Raw genomic sequence first — 20,563 nt, forward strand, 5'->3', positions numbered from 1 at the left:
GTTGAGGGGAGGTGAGTAAGTGCCACCATGGCAACATAGAAATACAGGAGCATAGAAGACCCACGTGTTCATCAGAAACAAGGCAGAGGATGGTACAAAAAAATCCTAAAAGTATATAACATTATCTTTTGACACTCTCACTGAACTGAACTTAAACAATGATCCAAATAAAATGTAATGCATGTGAACGTTTAAAAAATGTGTACCTAATCAAACGTTTGAAAACAAACCATTTTAAAAGCTTGAATGCAAATGTATGGTACTTAAGTTAAATACAACAAAACTGTACTGAGCAAATGGACTGTACTGGATTTTAAAAAAGGTTTATTCCACTGTAAAATTACATGCCGTTTGAACATTTTTCTCAGGTTTAACCAGAAAAACTTTGAGAATCACTGATCTAACAGATGTAATGAGTGTGTCCTGCAAATTTGGAGTAATTTTAGCTGCTCAAACGTGCAAACACATATCGTATACTCACAGTACAGCTACATAATGCAAGGATAATGCAATACAGCTTTTGGATTAACTCTCATTAGATTGTACGGATGTTTTATGGTCATGGCTGTGAGAAGAAATTAGACCTCAACTATTGAATTTTGACAATACATGTAAATCATTATTACAAAATAAGCTCTTCAGTATCAGTATGGCACCAAACACATCACATAAGACCCACAAAAACATGCATCTTGAACAACTGCTCCCCATCTTGTCCATACCCTGACACACAGCAACAATACAATTAGGCTATTCAGTTGTAGCTACTGATTAAACTGTCATAAGATTCGTAGAGTTCCAACATTCAGCACAAAGATTATACTGTATGACGCATGTCCGGCATCCTCACACTTCCGGAAACAGAAAGAGTTCAACACTGTCACTGAGCTATGCACTTACTGGGATTAAGGAAGGCAGACAGTGCCAAAAACAATGACAGTATAAAGTAACTGACGCTGTTTAAAAATGCAAAGGCTTCTATTGAACAGAGAATGCGGTACACATATCCGAACCCCACAGAATCCAGCAGTCCACTGTTATTTTCAACAACATTCGCTATACACACCAAGGTTTTTATGCATGTACGATGATGTTTAGCTCCAGTGCGAAGCGAACGTTTCTTTTGTGTTTTTGCAATATAAACATATCAATCACATAATTACAGGTAGACACAGGTAGGGCCCCTCCCGCCCCCTAACACACGTAACGGTGGACACATACGCAGTCAGTTGTCTAGCGGCTAATAACTTTCCAAGGTCAAACCTGACAAGGAATTCCAATGAGATTAAGTGTCATCAGTGTGGCTTTAGTCCTTTTCTTCTCATTGCTCTTGGAAATGGCATCAAAACTGCAGATGACCGAGGCCTTGGAGTAGTAAAACACTTGCCTTTCTCATGCGGGTCAAGTTGTGGATAGATTTAATATAGAATACCCAATTTAGACGTGAAACTGTTCTCACTATCTTAAGGGACTAAAAAATGTGTTCACTATATATTCAGCATGGTGATGATGTTGTGTGTGTGTGTGCGCGTGTGTGTGTGTGTGTGTGTTAGGATCTTAAAAGCTTACAGGGTCACCCAACTGGTTGAATCGCTTTTTTGTTTTTTTTTGTCAAATTCCATCTTTTCACCCAAAACTGCTCAGGGGGACTTTTTTTTCTTTCAAAATGTGTAAGTACATAAAAGATAAATGTGACTGTGAGCTGGCACTCCATGGATGATTTGAACTCATGTGCCTGATGCTGACAGCTTATTTAGAGATCATTACAGAATTTGAAACGGTCCGGATGATCACCTTCTTCCTAAGTAGCGGGCTTGTCGGTGTGTCAGCCAGCATTTGGCGCAGCGCATTTCACACTAAATTTGACACTTGGGCCTTTGGTGGCAACAGTGAGGATTTTGTCATCGCCTCTGAAGTGCCAACTCGATGTCCAATTACGCTCCAGCTTCTAATTTAATTACAGTAGGAGAAGAAATAGGTTGATTCAATTCATTTCAATTAGTTCAGATTGGACCAGTCAGGTCAAATGTTGCTCATCTCAAGGTGGGAGCCATTCATCACTTTTTATTTCCAATGTGTCCGAAATCCACTGTTCACAGAGGAGACACTAGCGGATGATATTACACCTCCTGATCTTTGACACATCTTTTGCATCTTTAAAGACCACAATCTACAGGCAATCGATACAACCGGTAAAATGGTCCGAATTCATCATGTCTTCGATCAGCAAAAATATGTCAGCACTGGTGTCTGTGTTTTCAGTTCCTCCAGATCATAAACCAACCAGCCCACGATAATATTTATAAAGACAAGAACTCCATGATACATTTGTAAATGACACTACCTAAGACATTTTCTTTAACAGGTGGTCTTGAGGGAGTTGTATATTTCAGATGAAAAAGGATAGGTCATTAACCACTGAGAGAGTCGAGGTACCAGTAAAACTGAAACTGCCTGAATTTACTTCATATTTTTCTCTCTTTCCAGTATTTTCCAACTATAGATTTTCTGCCCTACTTTTTCTACCTGAGCAGGGTACACCTTGAACTGGTCACCAGCCATTTCACTTCATTCACTTGAATTGAATTAATTTAAATGTATTCATTTACTGAATTTACTTTAAATGTGAAAACAGCATTGTCGCATAATTTAACCATCGAGGAACATTAACAGAGAGCTCCAGAATTTGAGTTTGTTTGTCAGGCAGAGTTCATAAAGCTCAATCTTTATTGCCCCGTTTTGCTGTATCTGTTCAAACAGTCATTATGGCTTGCCAATACTGCACGACAGTAAATACGATCTGTAAAATATATTTTTTTAAAAAGCAGCTGCATCTGGCCCCATCGTGTTCCTCTCATTTCATATGACAAGAAACCACTGCTCCTGAGGTAAAACAACCAACCAGAGACAGAAGAAGTGACTTACAAGTGTCAATCATTTGTCGCGCCTAAGTGGGCACACTCCCACAGCCTCGTCAAATAACAAAATTAAAATAGTTAATATTTAGTGTTCTAGTCACATGCCATTACGAATAAGATGTTTTTTTTCTGGAGGTAACAAGTTCAGTGTGAGGACTGCACATGGATGTGCCTACAAGTGTGTGACAAATGATTGACACCTAATAAGTCACGCCTCCTATCTCTGATTGGTTGTTTTTCCTCAGGCACGGTGGTTTCTTATATATCAAATAAGAAGCACAAGATTTCAAAGGATGGGTGACGTAAAGAAGTATATCAATATTTTTTTTTCCAAAAACAGCTTTAAAAAAATGTCCAGTGATGAAAAAAAAAACATTCATGACAACCGCTCTCTGATTGGTGCAGTTTGACTCAGCTTGTTTGGCTGGCCATAGGCAACAAAAGTGTTTCGTATGCGTGTGGGATTGTGCGCGTATATGCATGGGGCATAGCACCAGATGCACCCAAATGTCTTGTACGCGCGGATGCAGCCATCAAACTTTCATGCTCACTGCCTCACCAATCTCTGACAACGGTCTTAAAAAAAATAAATCAATCAAAGAAGACAATCTATCTTTTACCTTTCGGGGTCTTCGTCACTGTCCCGGCCTGCTGCCTCGCTCTGTATCCTCAGTGGAGGAGAGACAAGCTGACGCAAATCGCTACGTCGAAAGAGAGAAGAGGCTATTCAAGAGGAGCGAGCCGCTGCATTTTGAGGTGTAGAGAGGGGGTCTGCACAACCAAAGCAGAGCGTTTTACCGAGGTCTACACTTCGAAAGAGAGTGAAAATGGCTAAAATGTTTGTTTGGGTGATATCCACTTCTCCCTCTCTCGCCTTCCACTCCGACATCCTACTTTCTAACCCCCACCTCACCGGAGTGCAGCCGCCGTGATGGGGCTCTGATATGCTGCAGCCTGCTTAAAGGTTTGGATTATGGAATGCTGTGTAAAGCAAAAAGTGACCAAAAATTGACCATTTCCCCTTGTCTTTCATATGTGTGATGATGCTGAATACAACCAATAATATATGACTCAAAACAGCTCAGAAATTGTACTCAAACATTCTCTTCCAAACCATGCGCATTCCAATCCCCAACGCATCTTCCCCGCCCTCCTCTCCTGCTCCTTCTCTGCTGGTACGCGTGCACGTGCGTGTGGCCCACCCTGAGATTAAATGGCACCTCGTCTTGAATGGCAACGTTACACGTTTCCTCTCTCCTTTCATCATCAGCAGACTCACGATTAGGCCCACGGAGAAGATTGTAAAAGTCGCAATTTGGAAGTGGGGAAAAAAAAGAGAGAAAGGGATCTTCATGCCTCCCGCCTTTGTGATGATATTGATGATGATGATGGCCAAGTGGACAGTTTGATTTTTGTGTGGCGAGCTAGTTATAAAGAATCAATATTATATCAAGGGGGTAACTTTGGTGATAAAGGACTTCAGCCACTCCGGCTATTCATCATAAGTCTGTAGCAAGCAGATAGGTCAAAAGAAATTATATCGCTCTAAAGAGTGTGTCTCCTTATCTCTCTGTAGCAGGGGAGAGGAGGACAAGCCGATCGATACAGTAGCCGCCGTGGACTCTTTGCAATTATCAATAGCTGATTTTGTCTTCCAGGGGCTGCATCTATTAATACCGGATAATAACGGGCTTTTGGACATAACTTCTACAGGGATGATCGAATGAGTGGAGAAAGAAAAGTTTGCTCAGGATAACCTTGCAGATTTGTCTCTCGTATGAGGTGGAGACAGGGGAAGTCAAACGAACAAGATGGGTGTCGCTGAGCCCCCCGCCCTCAATGAAAATGCTCACCTTTCCTACCCTCCGTAAACACATTAAAACGGTATATTTATTCCTTATTTAAATCAATCAACGTTACATCATATGTACTGTCATTTACATTTAATATTTCAAATGTATATTTTTGGATGATTTTGCAAGAAATCCAAAGTAATGCAAAAAAATGACTGTGAAAATCATAGGTTGCCATTCATTCAATTCATTCATCGATGCACAAGTCAAAGCATAAACACATACGAGCGGATGATGTCGTACACTTATCGGTCATGTCAACACGTGATGAAAAATAAAAGTCAATCTCCAATTCGTTTGACAGCCTGACAGGCGTTGACTGGTAGAATGTGTCGGGGCGTCAGGGAATGGGAGGTCAAATCAAATGTGGGTGTCGAAACGGGAGGGTGAGGACGGTCCATTCAACAGCAACGTGGTGGTACATCCTAGCGGCGGCGGGAAGCAATGGGCTGAGCCTGCTGCTGCCTTGGTGGGGGTTAAACGCTCACTCTCGCCGCTCGTCCACACTCACACGGAGCCCGCCCGCGCGACCCTCCGCAAGACCGGTGGCCCGCTCCAAGACAACTTTTAGACGGGCCTCGACGCAGAAGTCTCCACCGGTGACGCTTTTATCTTGGGGGGGGGGGGAAAGTTGAGGCCCGGTAAATTAATGAGACGACTTTCATTTTTTGGAGAAGCGAAAAAAGGGAGCGAAACACTTGGAGGGGAGACGGAGGACGGTGCACCCTCTTCGAAAGCATCCAGATCGAACTTACTCTGTTTTTGTTTTTGTTTTGTTTTTTGCTGGGACGAAAGCGTTTTGGTCACTCTCAAAGGAGCTTCGTGGGACCTTCCTTTTTTTCCCGTTTTTTTTTTAAATCGGAAACTTTGGAGAACTCTGGTAACAACTTATCGCTCTCGTCAATGACTTGATTCGCCTATGATCATGTGTCCCAACCTTAACTCACTTGAAATTCGAAGTTGTAGTTGCGCACGAAAAAAAAACAACTTGCTAAGAGGAAAAAGTACGAGCACCGAGTCCAAAATGAAAGTGAACCAAAGAGGTCAAAGTGATGAAGAGGAAGAAAACATCTTGAAAGAGCACTGAGTCCGTGCGCAAGACGAAGAAGAGCAGCCTATGCACAAGACCCCCCCCCCCCCCGCCCCCCACTCCCACCCCAAAGTGCTGGGCACAACAAGAGATGTGTGTGTTGTGTTGTGCTGTTGAGGGGGAGGTAAAGAGAAAAGAGACGGATAAAGTTCGAGAGCGAGGCGGCTAATTGCTCAGTCGCACCCTCATTAGCATACCCAATGCGCGTCCGCTGGACACAAGCCAATCCTCCCCACCTTCACACGGTGCCACTCATCTCCAAGCATTATTCACTATCATAATTATTATACCGACATGCGCAACCTCACGCACAGCCGCGACAGCGAGAGCGGCTAATTTCCACAGTTCGTCCCCGCACTTTGCCCGCAGACTCTTTTTTTGGGGGGGGTTGGGGGTTGGGGGGGAGAGAAGAACTTTGTCAAGTGGACCGGCGCGCACTGCGCTGATGTGGCTGAGCCGCGCGCACACGCACAGCCCCGGACTCTCACAGCGGAAGCAGCGGCGAAACCAACGCCGGTACGGACACCAGTGCCAACACCAAAAAACAGAACCGGTACCAGCATGTCCCGGCGCAAGCAAGCCAAGCCGCAGCACCTCAAGTCGGAAGAGGATGCGCCCATTAGCGGGATCATTTCTCAGCAAGGTGAGTCCAAATTGTACCTCCCCTGTCCAAAAGTGTGTGTATTCCCCCCTGTATTACCTTGTTTAAAAGAGTTTTTTTTTAAAAATCAATGTGTTGATTGAAACTATTCCAGAAAAGTCCATAATTTGGATGTTTTTAAGTTGGAACCCTTTCTCCAAGGTGACGTGACCGGCGCGTCGGAACTTCGTATTTTATTCAATTGCAAATAGTGGTCTTATGTACAATGTCGCTGCTGTTTTGAGATTATTGGTAAATAAGACAGCTTGCATTTCGACCGGCCTTTTGAAAGGCCTGTTGGAAACGCAATCGTATTAAAACATTTTTCTGTGATTTCACCGAACGATGGTAATGTTCGTCTTGTAATATTAATAGAGTGAAATTTTTGAAATGTTTCTGAAATGACGAATTGATATACATTCATGACTGATGTCAATCTATTTATGACGCTCTGTCTTACTTCAAATTCGAATAAAACCAAGGTTTAATAATAGCTCTTTTAAAAAGGTTGCAGCTACTGTGTTGCATGAGCGAGTGTGCTGTCCCTCTGCGCCTCTCTGTCTTCACAAGGACCACACAAAAAAACGCTAATTCCGGTGCAGGTTGAAGCCTTGTTTTGTCATGTAAATGTTTTTTGTTTTCCCCCCTCACACAAATTTAGCACACTTGATTTGTTGCCTTTTCTCTCACTATGTCGGCATTCCAGCTTGCCATCAGGGGGAAATTGACATCATGTTTGAGAAAAAAAAAAACAGTGCAAACGCCTATTTGATAGAAAATCTACTTTTAAATTGTGACTCTGCATTTGTATCAAAACGTGTTAAAACATTAAAGATGGAAGATTTATTGCAAACATTATTTAATGCTGATAAATGGAGACGATGAGTAAAACAATTTTTTTCATTAGCAACCGTGATATTCATTTCATTTCATTTATCTAATGAAGCTAAAAAACACAAGTCCAGTTAAAAGTAATTTAAATCCCAATTTCCAATTAATAATCAAGATTGCATATTATAACTACAGTATTAATTTGTAAATTCTCACCATTTTAAATTGTTTCACCCCTTCACACTCTCAATTTGCAGGCTTTTTGAGTACAAATGTATGGCACGGGCATGATGAAGCTGCTCTCTTTTGCATGTGTGTGATGGTGTGTCTGTGTGTTTGGTGGTGGTGGTGGTCAAACTGCTGTGCTCCCTTGAGTGTGATTTATACTTATGATTTCAGAGTATTTTTTTAACAGACACATTGCTTCTCTTTGAATATGCAATGAGGGCCCTTGGCAGTCTTAGATGCTTAAGGTCTATAAACTTAATGTAAAGTTGCATTGTTTTATCCTTGAATATTTTCATTGCAGATATTGTAGACCAAGTCCAGCTCACGTATCGTGAAAATAACCCTGTTGTGAAAAATGATATCGTTTACTGTATTGTTCCGCGCTTTAACGTTCTGGTGCTACATTGAGGTGTGTCTGTGGTTGGAAAAGGACACACACATACACATGTAGCCTACACACACGCACACTAATAGTGTCTTCCATTGTTTTTAAGACTGGAAGCGGCGGTGGAATGTTCCTCACTCTCCTTATTTGAGTACTAAACAGGCCCTCTTGTTTTCACACAAGAAAAAAAAAATTCACAGAAACAATTCCAAACCTTTTTATTTTTTTTCCGCACTGAAAACCGAGTCGACGTACTAATCTCAGAACAACAGCCGAAGCTACCTTACAGGTGACACGTCACTGAGTCGCGGCATGATCACACTCATGAAAAGCGGCCTTTTCATGCAGCGCAATTGATCCTGAGCTTGGGGAAATCTTCGAAGAACGTTGAAATATTTGATCATAAAATCTATTTCTCTTTACATTGAGTACTAAGTCAAGCATCTGATTTGGTTTTTGTTTTTTGTTTACAAACGGCGACCAAGACTGCAAGTCGAGAATGCAGCTCCACTCGAATGTCATTTGCTGTTTTATGTTAGGATGGTCAATTTGATATCACCTTCATGATTTATTACTCGGGCAAACATGGCAAAGATAATCATTGAGTGCCATCTATCCCATGTGTGGCATATCATCTGCCCCTCGGGCCTTCTGGATATTTGCCCCACCCCAGGGGTTTTGGGGGTTGTGTGTGTTAGGATTGGCGGGCGGGGGCCGTGGGTGCTTAGGAGTGCTTTTAAAAAGCTTGCTGACTTAACCTTTGTCCAGCCCAGCTGAGCAGGTCCTGCAGCTCGGTGTCAAGATCCTTAAACAATTAGAACATGGACGCCGTTGACCTTGGCTGCACAGTCTGCTGGCATCCGAGAAAGTGTGAACAGTGACAGGCTCTTCATCTTGTCGCCACTTCCTGTGCAGACGGCGGATTTGAAAACGCGCATGTGATGCGTGCGGGCCGAGGGCACGCACGTTGCATGGCAACACACATTGACCCCTCTCGTTCTAAAACTTCTGAAAGTGATCTCTTCCAGAAAATTAAACATGCAGGGCGACAACATACAGGTACAGAGTGATTGCACTTATACACCCATTCTAAATTATATTGCACTCGCTGTTTTTTTACGCATTCGGGGATAGCAACACATTCCATTGCCTGCTTTCCACATTGTGGGACAAAAATGTCTCGAATAATTCTTTTCTTTTTTTTTTTAAACGGAAAACCCCCAACTTTTTTGTAATATATGAAATATTGAAGAAGTACACGGATGCAATCGGGAGAATGTAGTGAGAAGACCCCTGCTGACAGTGTTAACATGCATGCACCACCAGCCCCCGCCCTCCCCACCCCTGCAGTGAGGCTTTGTTTGGCTTTTGTTTTAATCCCCTCTCACCGATGGGTGCAGGCTGGTGGACCACCCACACAGAGTGCAATAATGTCTTCAAGAAGGCACTTAAATATGACTCACTTTAATACAACTCTATTTTAATTACCTTTCTGGATTGAGAACACGTACAGTATTAAAACGTCAAATCGAGCAAGGGTAATTTTTTTGTTCCTTTTATCCATTTATTTAGATCTGGCTTGGTGATGACAGTGGTCCTGGTGTTTGTAAGGACTTGGAAGTCAAAGCATTCTCATAAAGAGCCAGGTCAAAATCATTTGGAATATTTTTGGGCCTGTAGAGGAGGATCAGCCGTGATCGTTGCTTCTTCCACATGTCAAACCTTTTTCTAAGAGACAGAAGATAGCTGTTAACAAATCGTTCATGTTTTGGCTGCGCTGCATCTGCAGGCTATATGACAAAGGCCTCTCTGTTTGTGTAGATATCACTGTAGCACTCTGCAGTAGAGCTGACCGGGCGAATGGCACACACTTGAGCCTCTGCAGGTCTAAGGATGCATGAACTCATTCTGCGAGAAGCTTCGTGTGTGTCGATATAACCAACAGGTCACTTGACTAGTGTGTAAGAGCAGAAATAATAAAGTAGTGGGGAATTTGTGAAGGAGGAAAAAAAAAAAATATATATATATATATATATTTATTTATTTTTTTCACAAATACATGTTGAAAATGAATGTACTGTAGATGTACCTGTCAGGAAAATAATTCCAAATGTGCAATGTGTTTTTTTTTTTTTTTTTTTCTGGCAAAAACAAACAAACAATAAACCTCTCCTCATCCAAACCTCATTTTGAAACTTAGCATCGCTGGACCCCATTCTCCAACAGCCAACACTGATGTGCGCCTTTAATGCCACCGATCTATCCTTCGGTGCCTTAGATGAATGCATCTCAAACAGTGAAAGGGAGGGGCACTTCTATGAAGAATTAAAAACAAAAATGATTTCCTTTTTCCTTTTCGTAAATTCAATCTAATCCATCATAAAGAAGATGATAAGGTGCAAATAGTGCGATACAATTAGGGGGCAAAGAGTGGACTTTAATGAGCAGCAGATATTACCAGTGTAGTTTTTTTTTCTGTGTGTATTCATGAAAGGAATCTATGAATGGTTAAGAAAGGCAGTATATGTAATTGTTCAATAGGCCAATGCTCTATTCAGTGCACAGCACTGTGGTTTTCACAGATTCAGAAGAAAGCATGAATACCTCATCCGATATGTCAGATTAGTGGTTTCACTTAGCATGCCAAAGATTGTTGGGCATGATAGCAGGCACACATATTCAATGTCCACAATCACTCTATTGACTGTGTCCTGCTTAATATTTGCATGGGAATAGATGAAGACTCTTAAAGCTCAAATGAAAGACGTATTGCAGCCTCTTTTTTTTCCAGCCGTCGCTTTTTCATGCTATAGGAAAATCAATACGCCAACACACAAATGTGCACACGCAGTCTTGTATGCACAGCCACAAAATTTCGCCTTCACACTGTGAGCCAAGTCGACCATTTAAGCCTCCTTTTCAGAGAACTTTAACATTTCGTGTAAACGCACAAAGCTGGTATCTTGTGTGAGATGTAATAAATTCTAAATCACGGTGAAAACTAATCAGGGATACACACAACATAGCAGAGAACACACCTACATAATATGAATCATTGCAAGCCTAATGTTTTGTGTGTGTGTGTGTGTGTGTGTGTGTGTTTTCCCCTTTATTTTTTTTTCTACAGTGCTGGTGAAATATTAGTAATTTGCATAAATGTGAGAGACAAGTACAATGAATGTGTGTGTGTGTGTGTGTGCGTGTGTGTGTGCGCGCGTGTGTGTGTGTGTGTATCTATATGTGCGTGATTTTGAGAGAGGTGTTACAGGCATACAGGGGTTTCCACTTGTAATTGTATGAAAGAGTAAAAGAGATTGACAGTAATACCATTCTAATAACTAATCATCTAAACACAATGCCGACTCATTTGTGTTGACCTTTCAGCCCTCAATCATGGAAATGGGTTCTTTGTCTGCTGAGGAGCTAAGGGGATTTTCAGCCTGCTATAGCATGTGTCGCTGTCTTTTCTATTTACCGGTACACTTGTCCCATTTTACTTGTTGAATTTTTTTGTTTGTTTTGAATCACAAAATGTTGTCCTTTTTGGCAAGTAAATCCCTGAACAAATATTCTTTTTTTTTTGTTTTAAAAATTGGAAAACCTTGCTACGAGATGAAACAAAATTGTGGGATAAAATTTGAAATTGGATGCTTATTTGATCAAATGTGTGTTTGTGTGCGTGTATGTGTAGGTGGGTGGGTGTGGGCGTGTTCCATATATTTACAGATTATTACTACTCCAACTATAGATCAATTTCAATGAATCTTTTACCAAATGAGAATTTTAATGCAGCATCTGACATTTTACAATTCTTTTTGAGTTATTGGTTTGAAATAAGCACACTCCCTTGAGAGTCCAATTTGCAGATGTGAGTGTCTTCAATCACAGATTTAATGTCTGTCTTACCATATCTCACGCCACAATAACTTTTTGGGTGGGCTCCAGTGTGCAAACACAACAACACCATTGTTCCAGACAAAAAAAGTGACTTCTCTAATTGTTTTAATCATTAGAATAATGATCATTTATTTCTACAGGAAAACGCTCAAACAATGTGGTAAGCATGAATACAAACTGAACATAAAACATTCGACAATTGAAAAAAATAATTAAAACAATTTTCACAATAAAGTTTGGAAAAAAAAAACAAGGAAAGTAAACAAAAAAATAAAACACATTCAAATAATGAGGACAAAGTCTTGTGCTATGCTAAAAGCAAAGAAATAAAAATGGGTTTTAAGGTGCGTCTTACAAGCGTTACAGTGGAGGGGACTTGTCAAATGTGGAGATCATTCCATCGAACACAGAAATATAAATTGTGCAAAATTCAACGGCTGCATTTGAGCACAAAAATAGACTTATTGTGCCAACGCCGACATTAGATTTTAGCCCACATACAGATAATAATTTATGGGTCCAGTATTCTAAGTAAGACGATGGTTGTGATCAGGTCTTAGGTGCTAAATGGGTCAGCGTTCAAAGCGTGAGGTGGCTTGTTGCACTCGGCTGGTCGCATGAGCAGGAGGAAGTGGCTTGCTGTAACTGTGATTAAACATGTGTAACTAATCAGAGACTTTGCTGCCTTCACACTAGCATGTAATTTGTTGAGTCTGGTTTAGTGAGCATGGGAGAGGGAGAGAGAGAGTCAGAGAGAGAGAGAGAAAGAGAGAGAGAAAACGAGTACGAATGTGTTCCACAAAAGCAAACGTGTGGTTTTCTTTTTGTGTATTATTTCAAGGTTCACTTCATTTAATTGTTTTCGGGATAAAATTCTATTTTGAAGTATTTTGGCCAAGTACATTCCCCCACAATCCACAATTACATTCAGCTGGAAATTCAGTAGCCTGATATCAGAGGGGAATCCTAATAGGGCCATCAAAGTCCTGATTTGTACCCAACAGACGAGGCAGCTGTGAATTGTATGAAATATTGGAAATCGATGGGCTCTATAGAATTTCATTAAGCGGCAGTATCCACAATTGATAGGCCCTCATAATTTGATGGATTGCACAAAGAAAATGATTAGCTGGCTTGAGAGACAGGGTGTGAATGCGCAAACCTGGGCCTTGACCATTGGTGAAATGGGACAATTTGTGGGGAGTAAAAAAAAAAATTATATACATGAATGCATTGATTTTTTCTATGTTAAAAATGAGAAAATCTAAGGTTAAATCTTTTCATCACTGCACTGCAAAATATACTCTATGTACTTTCTTTATTGATTTGTTATTCATGAATTCTCCTCTCACCCCCCCCCCCCCCCCCATCTTTCTGGATCCCCTTTAAAACCCCTGACCTCCTCCCTTCAGCTCGAGGTGATGTGCTGGATGATGCTGACAGCGGGAATGAAAGCCGCAGCGGCAGTGAAGAGACTCATGTGTGTGAAAAATGTTGTGCTGAGTTCTTCAAATGGGCAGATTTCTGTGAACATTTAACGAGCTGCACCAAGAACCCACTAGTGCTGATTGTAAATGACAATGAGGAAACACCTATTCCCTCCCAGGAGTACTCAGAACCATCCCCTGTGCCCAGTTGCCCGAGTGAGCAAGCTGACAGCGATGATGCCAGGGACGGCAACCGCACACCCGCGAGTGAGGGCGACGATGTCTCAGAGATGACCACGTCCAATGGGATCAGGATCCTAGAAAAGGAGGATGTGGAGATGGAGGTGGAACTCTCTTCTGAAAAAAACATGGATCTTGAAGAAAGAGACGTGGCATCACCTGAAGCAGATGGCTCCGTATCTCAGCTCGATGATGTCAGCCCCCCGAGTGTTACGAGCTATACCATGCCAAGCACTAATGTTACCCTCGAAACACTGCATGGCACCCGGGTAGCAGTTGCTCAGTTTTCTCAGAGCATTCGGGCAGCAGCAGGCAATGGAGTTTCCACCATGGCTATCCCTATGATCTTGGATCAGCTGATGGCCCTTCAGCAGCAGCAAATACACCAGCTGCAGTTGATAGAACAAATACGAAGTCAAGTGGCTCTGATGAACAGACAGTCTGCATCACAGCCTGCACTGAACCACCACAACACAGTGACAGGGAACCCCGGGCCGGTTTCTGCTTGTGCCCCCTCGGTTGCAAGTCAACTTCAGCTTCACAACTTTATCACTCCTCCAGTTCATCAGCTGCCTGTTCGGTTGCCGGCTTCTCTCAACAGCCAAGGTTCTTTGCCTCTGACCTCTGGAATAGAAGGGCCTCACTCCCAAACATCGAGTAGAAGTCAGCCATCAAATTCTTCAGTCTCCAATACATCCTCCAGTAGTTCAGTGTTTCCCCCACCCAGTGCCTCTGGATTGTCAGCTCTCCTTCCATCCTGCTCATCATCCCTCACCAACATGAGCATGAGCAATAGTGTGACAGGAAACGGTGGAATCAGTAGCAGTTCCACACATCCCAGGAACTCAAGCACTCCGCCATCGCTCAGTCACAACAGCCTTCTGAACTCAGCTTCCAATCTACCGCTGATACCTCACAGCTCGTCAAGCAGCGTCATATTCCCAAACCCATTGGCTAGCATAGCAGCAACAGCAAATGCACTCGACCCCCTATCTGCTTTGATGAAACATCGCAAGGGGAAGCCCCCAAATGTGTCCGTTTTTGACACTAAGCCCAGTTCTGAAGACCCTTTTTTCAAGCACAAGTGTAGATTCTGTGCCAAAGTATTTGGCAGCGACAGCGCACTACAAATCCACCTGCGTTCCCACACTGGAGAGAGGCCCTACAAATGCAACATATGTGGTAACCGATTCTCTACCAAGGGAAATCTGAAAGTCCACTTCCAGAGGCACAAAGAAAAATACCCTCATATTCAAATGAACCCCTACCCAGTTCCTGAGTACCTAGACAATGTTCCTACAAACTCGGGCATTCCATATGGTATGTCTTTGCCCCCAGAAAAGCCTGTTACCACATGGCTTGACAGTAAACCGATCCTCCCTACTGTTCCCACCTCAGTCGGGCTCCAACTACCTCCCACCTTACCAAGTATGATGGGTGGCTTTGGTGATTCTGCAAGCCTCACTCCCTTAAATAGGTCACCTCAAAGGCCATCACCCCCATCAAGCGAATGTGCATCGTTGTCTCCGAATATTGTGATTGACTCTGGAATTACCACTACGTCAATTTCCCCAAAACCCGCACCAGGGAGTGATGTACCTCCTGTCCTGAAGCCTGAAGGCATTCTCCTGCCCCCAACCGGCCCGAGTCGGCCAGGGGAAAACACCACTACTACAACAACAGTATCACACGTGGTTCTCTCCACTGCCATCACCTCTACAACATTGACTGGCAGTTCCCAGGTTTCTGAACCCATCAACAGCCCAAACTCCTCCTCAAACCCGGTGTCCCACCCTGTTCTCCCCATGCTCTCTGATCAATTTAAGGCTAAATTTCCCTTTGGAGGCCTCCTAGACTCTATGCAAACATCAGAGACATCAAAGTTGCAACAGCTTGTTGAAAACATTGACAAAAAAATGACTGACCCCAACCAGTGTGTCATTTGCCACCGTGTTTTGAGCTGTCAGAGTGCTCTCAAGATGCACTACCGCATCCATACCGGCGAGCGACCTTTTAAATGCAAGATATGTGGGCGGGCATTCACCACCAAGGGTAATCTGAAAACACATTTTGGTGTTCATCGGTCCAAACCCCCTCTACGAGTCCAGCACTCATGTCCTATCTGTCAGAAGAAGTTCACCAACGCTGTTGTTCTACAACAGCACATTCGTATGCACATGGGCGGCCAGATCCCAAACACTCCAGTCACAGAAAACGTTCAGGAAATGGACACAGACCTGTCATTCGATGAAAAGAGCATTGATGCAATGAGCAATTATGATGACGATCTTTTGGATGAAATGGAGCAGGCTATAGATGATGAAGTTGATTTAAAAGAAGGTGAATTGGACCCATTGAAACCTTATTCACCTGGAAGCTCTCCACCAACTTCCATAATGTCGAGCATTGCCGCGATGGAGAACCAGATGAAGATGATTGACTCCACTGCAAAAATTACCAGTTCATTTATTCAAAAGCCTAGTCAAAATTTCTGCAGCTATGGAAGCGAGAATGAATGTTTTCCTACTGATTCGCTGTCTGTAGCTGGGGATGCAGAATCTCAAAGCTTGGGGAGCCCTGCGCTGTCAGAGTCCTCCGGTTCTTTGCAACATTTGTCTCCAGCTCACAGCCACTGTGAGAACCAGCGATCCAAGTCCCCAGCTACCCTCAATAATCACAACACTGCTGTGGCAGTAGAGGAGAGCCAGGAGAACAATGCAGTCGGCTTGGCAACTGTGAAGTCTGAAAAATCTGAAACTCCATCTCCACTTCCTGCAACAGAAGGCAATGGGGCCCTGGACCTAACTGCCATTCAACCGAGCAGACACTTTATCAAGGAGGAGAGCCACTTCAGTATGCTGTTTTTGAATAGAGATCGAGGTCTGTATGATTAAAATTCCTCAATTAATCATCTAAATGCAAGTTTAAAAATATCTGTGCAGACTTGGTACAGTATCATATTGTCATATATCGCTATCATTTCACAGTGTTTAATAAGATAAGAAAACCTTTATTTGTCTCACAATGGAGAAATTCCCAATTTACAGCAGCAAAATTATGAAAGGGAAAATTATAATAAATATGAACAAGGAATATGTATATGTAATAAGAAATAATAATAAATAATGAACAATCATTTCTGATTCCTGAAACGATTGACAAGTGACAAGCTCTGATACAAATCGATATCTTAACCCTTTCATGCACCCTGTAACCTGATAACATGGTAAGCTGTCCACTGTAGTAACCGCTGTGAAAGGGTTCAAGTTTCGAATCAGATTCGATAAAGTGTGCTGAAGAAATGTAAACAGTTACATTTAAACGGTCATGTGCGAAGCCTTTTTAAAAAGTATTATTTTGACTTTTTCTGTTAGGTCTAAACACTCCTAACTTGGCCAGCACTGCATCAAATATGATCAAAATGGAAATGAACGGGCACAGCAAGTCGATGGCTTTGAGCGACAATTCCCACCTGCCTGTGGGCATCCAGGTTCCTGCTGCTGCAGCCCCCCAAGCCACCCTGAGCCCCAACACTAACCCCATGTTGGCTCCCCCACCCCCACGACGTACACCAAAGCAGCACAACTGCCACTCTTGTGGGAAGAATTTTTCTTCTGCCAGCGCTCTGCAAATCCATGAGCGCACACACACTGGAGAAAAACCTTTTGCTTGCTCCATCTGTGGACGGGCCTTCACCACTAAAGGCAATCTAAAGGTAGGTAACAACTACAGTTGGTGGATTTAAGGATGTATGCCGACAAAATGGTAATGCGGTGCATCCAATGGTTTCGACTTAAACCACAACTACGAGTTGAAAAGTGTGACAAAATAAAATTCACCTCTGAAAGAAAAAAATCCATTGTTTGTTTCTAACCGTTTCCCATGACTACATGTCTCAAATCATTCTGGTGCTTGATGACCATGATAATTATTTGTACTTTGGTCATGTGTTTGCTTTCTTTAGGTCCACATGGGGACGCACATGTGGAACAATGCACCAGCGCGCAGAGGACGGCGATTATCTGTGGAGAATCCCATGGCCCTACTTGGTGGGGACGCAATGAAGTTCAGCGAAATGTTCCAGAAGGACCTGGCAGCTCGGGCAATGAATGTCGACCCTGGTTTTTGGAACCAATATGCAGCTGCTATCACCAATGGCTTGGCCATGAAGAACAATGAGATCTCTGTGATCCAAAATGGAGGTATCAGCCAGCTACCTGTCAGCCTCGGCGGTACAGGAATCCCTTCGCTGCGAGCCATGCCTAGTGCAATGGACCGTCTGCACACAGGCAGCAGCTCTCCTATGAGCGGGATTGAGAAAGCTACCCTCGAGGTCGGGGCGAGCCGCCCATTCTCCAGGTATATGGAGGAAAACAAAGAGATTGGGATCAATTGAAGAAAGACAAGTGTCTTGAAGCTAAGACTAAAACTAAAAGTCTCACATGGAAAGAAACTGCTGATCCAGTCTAAAATTCATGTTACTATATTATGTACAGATGAAATATTTTTTGCTCTTGGAAATATTGTATTTAGTGTTGACTAGAGGTTTTTTGCCTTCCACCCATTCCCTGTTCACTTGATATGATGAACGATGCTTTGTCTCTTGTTTGGGAATACAGAATGTTGTCTTGCAAGATTTGCATGAGACTTACAGTGTTTTTCTGTATGTTTGACTGCTTTGATGAATTCTTTTGAAAACCGGGATTTTGCCTTATTCACAATGGGCAAACATCATGAACAGGACTAAAACAGAAAAGAATGAATGTTTGTTCGTAGGCATTCAGTCGACCTGCTTTACGAGTGCTGTTTTTGATTGAAAACGACTGCAGTATAGTGTTTCTGTGCTCACCTGAAATTTGTTTTCTCATGAACTAGAAAACTTGAAAAAAAAGTTTTAACTATTTTAATCTTTACACTTAGTCTCAAAGCATTGTCTTATAATATTGTCCTGTGTCTTTAGTATTTATGATATTGACAAAAAAAAGAAAGAAAAAAAAGCGGGTATACAAAAATATATTTAATGGCCCACACATTTTATTGATTCCATTGTTTTTATTTTCCAATATACAGACTTCACTGATGAATACCTTGTTCAATAAAAACAGTAAGTCATTTGAGTTTAACAACAGAGAATATGCTGAGGTTTTTGTTTGGATAGCTGGTAAGACTCTGTATCTCAAAATATGGAGGTGACGTGACCTGTATATGAGGCTGGAGAAGTCCAAAGCTGCTATGACCTCTGCCCTGCTTTTAACCTTTGTAAAAAAAAAAAAAAAAAAAAAGAAAGACAAAAGAAGTGATCCTTTTGAAGACAAATCTATGTATAGAAATACAAACAAATCTAAAACAGGTATGCATACAGTATTTTGTATCACATAAAAACAGACATCATGAGTTGAAAGTATTTGTCATGTTTGTGAATGCACTTTTTAAAAATGAGACGTTTTGTCTGTGATACAATTAACCTTTTGACCGAGCTATCATACGTGCTGTTTTCATTGTTTTCGGCTTACCACTCCTACAATTTGCAGTTGGTGATTGCATCAGTGCTACTCATCGGAGTGCAAACCCATAAGTCAGTCAAAATCTCGTAAATAAAATAATGACCACAATGGTGTCTATGACTTATATTCCTCCTCTGCATCATAGTGCTTGTTTAAATTGGATTTAGTAAAAATAAAAGGCATAGTCAGTGTCCTTAAAAATTGCAATGTATTACATTTGTATACTGGCTGAATCACTAGGTTTTTGTGTGTTTTAAATATATTATTTTTGGTCTTCTCGGTCTGAGAAAAAAGTATTTGCCCTTGCTGAGTTTTTTAGACGGCATCAAGGTAAGGACAAAACAAGACATAAATATATAGTAACACTGTTGTTAGTGTTTAAATGACAACCCATTTCCTTCATATGCTTTTTTCCCGCAAGCCGTAACATAATCCACATTCAATCAGAATCTGCTATCGGCCACAGCTCATGCGAAGTCACCCAACAAACGGGCTGCCTGCTTAAACCAACCTTCAAGCTTATATGGCACTCATACCCGTTCATCTGCAATGTTCCTTTGTCTCTGTTCCTTTGCTCTTCCATGTCAAAGAGATCACATACAAACATACCTGTATGACAAAGCAAACACATAACTTAATGCAACGATTTCCAAGCATAGTGAGAAGTGTGTGGCTTCATCATCGCCTGTGAGTGTGTGTGTGTGTCTGTGCGTGCGTACACACACAGACACACACTCGTTATCTGAACTGCTTCATCCTCATGATGGTCCGTGGGCATGCTGGAGCCTATCCCAGCTATCTTTGAGCAGTAGGCGGTGTACATCCTGAACTGGTGACCAGCCAATTGCAGGGCACACAAAGGCAAACAGCCATTCACAATCAGACCTAAGGACATTTTAGACAGATCAATTAACCTACCGTACATGTTTTTGGAGTGTGGGAGAAAACTGATGCAAACTTCACACAGTAAGGCCAGAGCCACAATTGGACGCTGCACCTCTGCATTGTGAGGCGGATGTGCCCCGCTGACTAGTTGAGCAGTGTGCCAACCTTGGATGGATGGATGGATGGATGTGTGTATATACGTATATATATATATATGCAGCCATACCTCGGTTTTCGACCATAATCCGTTCTAGAAATCTGTTCGAAAACAAAAACCACGCTCTTTAAAAAAAAGTCTTTATTGAACACGTCTGCTCACAATGGAACGCTACACGAGGAAGCGTCACTTCCTCGTCTACACGAGGACGCGTCACTTCCTCGTGTAAGGAAAGCGAGAGGAGTCAAATGGTGCATTCAAGCATGCTCAGTTTTGTCGAGAACCGATTTTCAGTCGTAATCCGAGGCATAAAAAATTTGAAATTTTGGTCGAAAACCGATTTGGTCGAGAACAGAGACGTTCGAAAACCGAGGTTTGACGGCATATATATATATATTAAGATATCCTTCATTTGTCCCACACTGGGGAAATTTACAGTCTACAGCAGCAAAAATGGGGGGTACAAAGAAGAAAAACAAAGTGTTTGCATTCACAAAATAAATGTTTA

General features: G+C 42.2%; 1 protein-coding gene and 1 long non-coding RNA gene across 3 annotated transcripts in view; one reads left to right on the plus strand and one right to left on the minus strand.

Annotated features, from left to right (window-relative positions):
- LOC147203370 (uncharacterized) overlaps positions 1-3,777 on the minus strand; it is an 88,796-nt gene extending 85,019 nt beyond the window's left edge. For both annotated transcript variants that reach the window (XR_015101241.1, XR_015101240.1), the window contains exon 1: positions 3,539-3,777. This is a non-coding gene — a long non-coding RNA (uncharacterized LOC147203370). The remainder of the gene's footprint in view (positions 1-3,538) is intronic.
- Positions 3,778-5,248: 1,471 nt separating this feature from the next.
- sall3a (spalt-like transcription factor 3a) lies at positions 5,249-19,184 on the plus strand. The gene is made up of 4 exons (XM_086114377.1): positions 5,249-6,504; positions 13,255-16,389; positions 16,884-17,224; positions 17,474-19,184. The coding sequence occupies exons 1-4, from the start codon at positions 6,423-6,425 to the stop codon at positions 17,903-17,905; spliced, it is 3,990 nt and encodes a 1,329-aa protein (XP_085970503.1). The 5' UTR covers positions 5,249-6,422; the 3' UTR covers positions 17,906-19,184.
- Positions 19,185-20,563: the final 1,379 nt, after the last annotated feature.

The sequence above is a fragment of the Hippocampus guttulatus genome, chromosome 6 (genome assembly GCF_054856545.1).
Source record: "Hippocampus guttulatus isolate MCC_2025c chromosome 6, RoL_Hgut_1.0, whole genome shotgun sequence".
NCBI classification, from domain to species: Eukaryota; Metazoa; Chordata; class Actinopteri; order Syngnathiformes; family Syngnathidae; genus Hippocampus; species Hippocampus guttulatus.

Excerpts from the sequence above, each read along its gene's own strand:
- sall3a (XM_086114377.1), top strand. The coding sequence starts at position 6,423 with ATGTCCCGGCGCAAGCAAGCCAAGCCGCAGCACCTCAAGTCGGAAGAG. Across the intron at positions 6,505-13,254 it reads CGGGATCATTTCTCAGCAAG|CTCGAGGTGATGTGCTGGAT; the intron begins GTGAGTCCAAAT and ends TCCTCCCTTCAG. Across the intron at positions 16,390-16,883 it reads GTTTTTGAATAGAGATCGAG|GTCTAAACACTCCTAACTTG; the intron begins GTCTGTATGATT and ends TTTTTCTGTTAG.